The sequence below is a fragment of the Salvelinus namaycush genome, chromosome 8 (assembly GCF_016432855.1).
Source record: "Salvelinus namaycush isolate Seneca chromosome 8, SaNama_1.0, whole genome shotgun sequence".
NCBI lineage: Eukaryota > Metazoa > Chordata > Actinopteri > Salmoniformes > Salmonidae > Salvelinus > Salvelinus namaycush.
The window spans coordinates 63,981,519-63,988,710 of record NC_052314.1 but is presented as its reverse complement, the minus strand read 5'-3'; the positions used below and the strand labels follow the sequence as shown (position 1 = coordinate 63,988,710).

The 7,192-nt window shown below is 39.4% G+C and overlaps 1 protein-coding gene across 1 annotated transcript; it reads right to left on the bottom strand.

Moving 5' to 3' along the window:
• Positions 1 to 1,102: 1,102 nt before the first annotated feature.
• LOC120052237 (erythroblast NAD(P)(+)--arginine ADP-ribosyltransferase-like) lies at positions 1,103 to 2,223 on the bottom strand. The gene is made up of 2 exons (XM_038999059.1): positions 2,146 to 2,223; positions 1,103 to 1,891 (listed from the first exon to the last, which is right to left on the bottom strand). Exons 1-2 carry the CDS (start codon positions 2,221 to 2,223, stop codon positions 1,103 to 1,105), a joined length of 867 nt encoding a protein of 288 aa, XP_038854987.1.
• Between the last annotated feature and the right edge of the window lie 4,969 nt (positions 2,224 to 7,192).

The following is a 7,192-nucleotide window of genomic DNA, read 5'->3' as shown; positions in this document are numbered from 1 at the left end:
TCTATCCAATACTACTAATAATATGCATATATTAGCAACTGAGACTGAGGAGCAGGCCGTTTATTCTGGGCACCTCTGGGCACCTTTCATCCAAGCTACTCAATAGTGCCCCTGCAGCCATAAGAAGTTTTAAAGTAGTAAAACGTTAACATATCCATAGCACACAATGACTACATAAAACTTGTTGGATGCATTTGCTGTTTGTTTTAGTTGTGTTTCAGATTATTTTGTGCCTGTAACGCCAGACACTGGGAGACGAGAAGCAAGTACAAGGTGATGATTTATTGAATAAACAGACAGGAAACAAAACAAGAACAGAGTCTGGACAAGGGAAACATAGCAACATTAATGCTGACCCAGGAATGAAACTGAGGAAGTGACAGACATAGGGAAGGCAATCAATGATGTGATGGAGTCCAGGTGAGTCCGATGAAGCGCTGGTGCGCGTAACGATGCTGACAGGTGTGCGTAATGATGAGCGGCCTGGCACCTCGAGTGCCAGAAAGGGGGAGCGGGAGCGGGAGCAGACGTGACAGTGCCGAATAGAAATAAACAGTAAATAATGTATTGTGTCATTTTAGAGTCACTTTTATTGTAAATGGGAATGTAATATGTTTCTAAACACTTCTACATGAATGTGGATGCTACCATGATTGTGGATAATCCTGAATGAATTGTGAATAATAATGAGTGAAAACGTTATAGACGCACAAATACCATACCCCAAGAAATGTTAACTCACCATCACAATAACAGGGGAAGTTAGCATTTTTGTGGGGGTAAGATATTTGTGTGTCTGTTTCGGTCATTGACCTTCATCAGAGCAGTGTGACGTTTCGGTCATAGACCTTCATCAGAACAGTGTGATGTTTCAGTCATAGACCTTCATCAGAGCAGTGTGATGTTTCAGTCAGACCTTCATTAGACAGAACAAGTCAGGCAGATGTAGAAACAACAACAGCCGCACAACCCCCCTGAAGAAACCCTAACAAAGGTGAGGGACAATGATAATAAAAGAATGTACTAAATGTAATAAACCTATAACCTAACAAAGCAAGCACAAGCAGCCTGTTTCATTTCACTCTCTGAATGAGAGAGAGCTTCACTGACTAACAGACAGCTTAACTGCTGTGTTTTCCAATACAGCTTTACAATTCAGATTGCTCTGGAGCCCTACACTCTCCAGTTTGAAGAGAGATTTACATTTAAGAACATTCTCGCCTTTTTCCTTTTTGGTAATTTTGAACATCTCAAAAGGTGGAATCAATACCTCCTTCTCCTGTTCTCCCAACACTGGGTAGGACTTGAGATAAGCTCCTGCACATGTCTTTATCTCAAAGCAGGAGTCATCTCCAAATTTTTTAGTAATTTCCTTGTCAAGAGAGCTGGAGGCAAAGAAGCCAAATCGGATTATTTGGTTAACTTCACCTGCAAACACCATGCTGGTTCTTCGATATGTGGTGTGACAGCCATGTTGGTTTTCTTTCAGGAGGCGGAGAGCATCTATCAGCAGGAAATGCAGGGAGTGGAACTGGAAGGAGGACCCGTAGTCTGTCCTATTGGTCCGGACTGCCTGGTTGAACTCCCTATATATGTAATTCGAAACTTCTGTGTAAACACAGATAGCCTGGATATGCTCTCCACTAAGTTTGTCTTTAAGATTGACCTCTGAATTGTCCTTTTTGAATCGTTCCTTCACATTTTTTACACATTCTTCTGCCTTCTTCCAGGCTCGTTTGAAGATCCCTACTGTTTTGGTTTCTATTGAAAGAAATTTATTCTGCACTGTGTTGTTCATTTGTTCAGTGCAGCCGTTATACATGTCGTCAACAGAGTTAGGGACCATGTCTAAGGGTATGGGGGAATTGAGACCAGGCTGACGGAGATGAACCTTAGAGAATATGGTACAAAAAAACATGCAAACAGTGTAAAAACAGAGGGAAAGTTTTATATTTGAACATTTTTAATTGTAGCGATCTTGTTCTCAGATTAATAATAGCATAACTAAATGTTGGTAAAAACCTTTCATAATTACAAGGTTCTCATCTCAAAATCGTATAGTTCTGTAGAACAAACAGAAGTTGATGCTGGATAGTGGGCAATGCTGAAAAAGCATTTGTGTTACAGATAGAAAGATCATCTTACCATCTTGGAGTCCACACCCAGAGTCCAATCATAGAAGACACACAGCACAGCAAAGGTTAGGATGTTGTCTCTCCCCATGACTTTAACAGCACCTGTAGTAAAACAACATGTATAGGAGACCATACCAATCAGCATAACAATACCAAACATGATACAACATATCTTTGATATTATTCACGCTTTAAAACTAATTATGTTACTGGGTACTACTCCCTTCACAGAACAGAGAAAACTGGCTCTAACCAGGATAGAAAGAGGGGTGGGAGGCCCCGGTGCACAACTGAGCAAGAGGACAAGTACATTAGTGTGTCTAGTTTGAGAACCAGACGCCTCACAAGTCCTCAATTGGAAACCTCATTAAATAGTACCCGCAAAACACCAGTCTCAACGTCAACAGTGAAGAGGTGACCCCGGTACGCTGGCCTTCTAGGCAGAGATGCAAAGAAAAAGCCATATCTCAGACTGGCTAATAAAAGTAAAAGATTGAGATGGTCAAAATTGACAGAGATATGGCTTTTTCTTTGCAATATTACATAATATTTTGTTTTAATCTTTTATTTAAAAAAAAGACAATTAAATCAATTTTATTCCCACTTTGTAACGCAACTAAATGTAGAAAAAGTAAAAGCATGTGAATACCTTCCGAAGGCACTGTAGCTAGCTGAGACAACCACCTATCACAGTCAAATATACTGGATACAAACATTCCATGCCAGCTTAACAATGGATGTGTAACATTTTGCAATTTCTTTTTGAAGCATAGCTACATTAGCTACAACAACCTAGTAGTATTTAATTAATACTACTGATAAATTCTATAGAGAAATAACTACATCAGCTACAACAACCTAGTAGTATTTAATTAGTACTACTGATATAAACTCTATAGAGAAATAATGAGTAGTACTATTGACAAATCTATATCTGATGCTACTGTTTTTGTAACATCGTATAAGATTATAATGATCTGATAGTTCAACTTACCAGACAGGAACATGATAAAGGTTGTTTTGTATTGATCAGCTTCAGGACTTGTGTTTGCAGGCTATCTTCAAAGGTCTTCTTATACCTGATACAAGCCCACACAACCACAACATTGTTCCCACACAGAAGAACCAGCGAGTAGTTTCTGGTAATGACGTCACTGGGTGAGTTCCAGCGATTTCTCAGTGATACTTTTTATTTGACATTTTTGTGGAAGAACCAACCCACTGGACACACACTGCTTGAATCAACATTGTTTTCACGTCATTTCAATGAAAAAACGTTGATTCAACGTGGAATGGATGTTGAATTGACGTCTGTGCCCATTGGGAAGTATTCTAATAGGAATGGAATAGAAAATATTGTCTAATGAAGACTTCATGGGGGGAATCAGCACTTCCTCCTCATGCGGCAGCTCAGAGTACCCCCCTCCCCACCCTCCCCTCAGTGGGGCACCAAGGTAGATGGTGATCTCAAAACAGGAGTGAGTTCCAAAGTATTTAGCAGCGATTTGCTTGTCTAAAGAGCTCAAGGTAAACTGTCCGAATCGCGATGTAGTATTTCAGACACCGTAGAAAGCCTCTTTGGTTCCTCTGAATGTTCGGAAACGCTTATCTTCTTGTTCAGGATTCGTAAGGAATTGATCAGAAGGAGGTGCAAGGAGTGGTACTGGAATGTTGTGCTGTAGCTCTTCTTTTGGATAAAGTGGTCCCGTTGAATGACTTGTACATTTTGGATGTTGCATTCACATACACCTGGATTGCCAGGGAATCATTTTTAGACAGTTTAGGTCTGGTTGTAATGTAAATGTAAAATGCACACATAATCAACTGTGTAATGTTTGGATTCAGTCTTGTGTCAGGTGACCTGTTGTGTCCCCACCTTTATTCTAACCATGATCTCCAAACTGTTCCCTTTTAAGTGCTACCATGGTTATGCATCTTCTGTAAGAAACATTTACATTTAGTCTTTAACGAGTGTAAAGGGTCTTAATAAGTGTCTTAAGAGTGTAAAGGGTCTTAATAAAATGTAATATTTTATAAAATATTTCACATTTAGTCAAATGTGCTGATTCCCCCCATGAAGTGTTCATTAGACAATTATTTAGTCAAATGTGGAATGATACCATTCATCAGTCAAGCATCAGGGTGACTTCTGACTACTGTTTTTCTCTTTCCCACAAACAGGTATCTTTTCAGATATCTTCCTCCTCAGAACCCACACAAAAGTTTGAGCCCACTTGAAGGTGTGAGACAGACAGTCATCACCACAACACAAACAACCTGACAAAGATAAATGTCATTAAGTTAGCCAGATGTAACTATGCAGGTGTCATCATTACTGTAATAGATATTCATTATCATTTTGATTTCTTAAATATATTGTGTTTTATAGTAGTGAGTAGGTTATCATGCCAGTTATCAATCTGCCAACCTATGGTCTCTGTTGTCTCTGATAGTCAACAAGACGGCTGCTGAAGCTTCCTTCATAACCAAGTCCCTCCCCATCTCTCATCCAAACCCAATCATGAGGTTGGCCACGTTCTAGGCTGACTATATTGAAGTCGCCTTCCAGATCTCACAACTCCTGGATAGGTGTTTCACAAATCAGTTAACCACATCACGTGATATAGCAATCTAATGCCCATTTGTTGTTGTGTGCAGACTGACTACAATATAGTTGGCCTGGAACGAGACCGCTCTCTCCTCGTTGTTATTGATAGACTGTGCAGTGCAGAGCTGTGACCTCACAGATACAGGAAACTACTAACCCTGCTACTGTTCTCCCTCCCACCTCACTCTGACAGCCACAGTTTCCTGTTATCTCTCTGGTTAGACAGCCTACTTGTTACTATTTGGCCTCAAGTTCATTTCAAAGTCATGACTAAGTGTTACTTCTCTGTAAAACTGTGTGCAATGATTTGTTTTCTTTCTCCCCAGTTGCTAGTTGCAACCTTGTTTTAGCACTGCAACTCCTCAATGGGTTCAGGAGAGGCGAAGCACAAATCAAATCAAATTCTATTGGTCACATACACATGTTTAGCAGACGTTATTGCGGGTGTAGCGAAATGCTTGTGCTTCTAGCTCCGACAGTGCAGCAATATCTAACTAATATCTAACAATTTCACAACATATACCCAATACACACAAATCTAAAATAAAGGAATGGAATTAAGAATAGATTAATAATTGGACAAGCAATGTCAGAGCGACATAGACTAAGATACAGTAGATAAGTATAGAATGCAGTAAATACATATGAGATGAGTAATGCAAGATATGTAAACATTATTAAAGTGACATTATTAAAGAGACTAGTGTTCCATTTATTAAAGTGGCCAATGATTTCAAGTCTGTGTATGTAGGCAGCAGCCTCTCTGAGCTAGTGATGGCTATTTAACAGTCTGATGGCCTTGAGATAGAAGCTGTTTTTCAGACTCTCGGGCCCCGCTTTGATGCACCTGTACTGACCTCGCCTTCTGGATGGTAGGGGGGGGGAACAGGCAGTGGCTCGGGTGGTTGTTGTCCTTCATCATCTTTTTGGCCTTCCTGTGACATCGGGTGCTGTAGGTGGCCTGGAGGGCAGGTAGTTTCACCGGTGATGCGTTGTGGGCGGTGATGTAGCCCGACAGGATGCTCTCAATTTTGCATCTGTAAAAGTTTGTGAGGGTTTTTGGGAACAAGCCAAATGTCTTCAGCCTCCTGAGGTTTGTGCGAATGCTGCCATCTATCCACGGTTTCTGGTTAGGGTTTTAATTGTCACAGTGGGTACAACATGTCCTAAACACTTCCTTATAAACTCATTCAACGAATCAGCGTATATGCTGATATTATTCTCGGAAGCTACCCAGAACTCCCAGTACGTGTGATCAAAACAGTCTTGAAGCGTGGATTCCGATTGGTCAGACCAGCGTTGAATAGTACTTAACACAGGTACTTCCTGACCCGCCTAGCCGCTTACTTCTGAACATTAAACTCTCTCTCTGAACCCGGAAGTCAACCTCACCTATATGTGAGGAAACACCATTCGACTGACATCCGAAGTCAGGTTGCAGGCGCCCAACAGGAGACGTCATTATGATGCTTAATGCTTTTCTTTATTGGTTTCAACACCAGTTCCAGTACACATGATAACCAATCAGAATTTACTAATAAATTATGTCAGCAAATGGCCGTACTATGTCAAGGGGACAACAGTAATCATTACAGGTAAAAACAATTTTTTTACAGGATCATTACAATGGTAAGAATGATGTTAACAAATTTCAACAAATAACAAAATACCATTAGATTAAATGTTAAGAAATAACAAAACAGCATTACATTAAATGTAAACAAATAACAAAATACCATTAGATTAAATGTCAACAAATAAGAAAAGAATCAGTAACATCAGTAACATAATGGTGAAAATGAACACAATATTGATGGGGTTGAGAGAATTGGTAACATAATGGTGAATTTAAACACACTATTGATGGGGTGGAGAGAATTAGTAACATAATAGTGAATTTAAACACAATATTGATGGGGTGGAGGGAATCAGTAACATGTTGGTGAATTTGAATACAATATTGATGGGGTGGAGGGATTCAGTAACATAATGGTGAAAACACAATATTGATGGAGTGGAGGGAAGCTGTAAGAAAATAGTGAATATAAACACAATATTGATGGAGGGAATCAGTAACTTAATGGTGAATATAAACACAATATTGATGGAGGGAATAAGTAACTTAATGGTGAATATAAACACAATATTGATGGAGGGAATCAGTAACTTGATGGTGAATATAAACACAATATTGATGGAGGGAATCAGTAACTTAATGGTGAATATAAACACAATATTGGTGGAGGGAATCAGTAACTTAATGGTGAATATAAACACAATATTGATGGAGGGAATAAGTAACTTAATGGTGAATATAAACACAATATTGATGGAGGGAATCAGTAACTTAATGGTGAATATAAACACAATATTGATGGAGGGACTCAGTAACTTAATGGTGAATATAAACACAATATTGGTGGAGGGAATCAGTAACTTAATGGTGAAT

What these genes read in the sequence shown, in the direction of transcription:
- LOC120052237 (XM_038999059.1), bottom strand. Translation starts at nt 2,223, where the DNA reads ATGGGGAGAGACAACATCCTAACCTTTGCTGTGCTGTGTGTCTTCTAT. An exon ending in TGGGTGTGGACTCCAAGATG is followed by an intron (nt 1,892 to 2,145) that starts GTAAGATGATCT and finishes ATATTCTCTAAG; the next exon opens with GTTCATCTCCGTCAGCCTGG.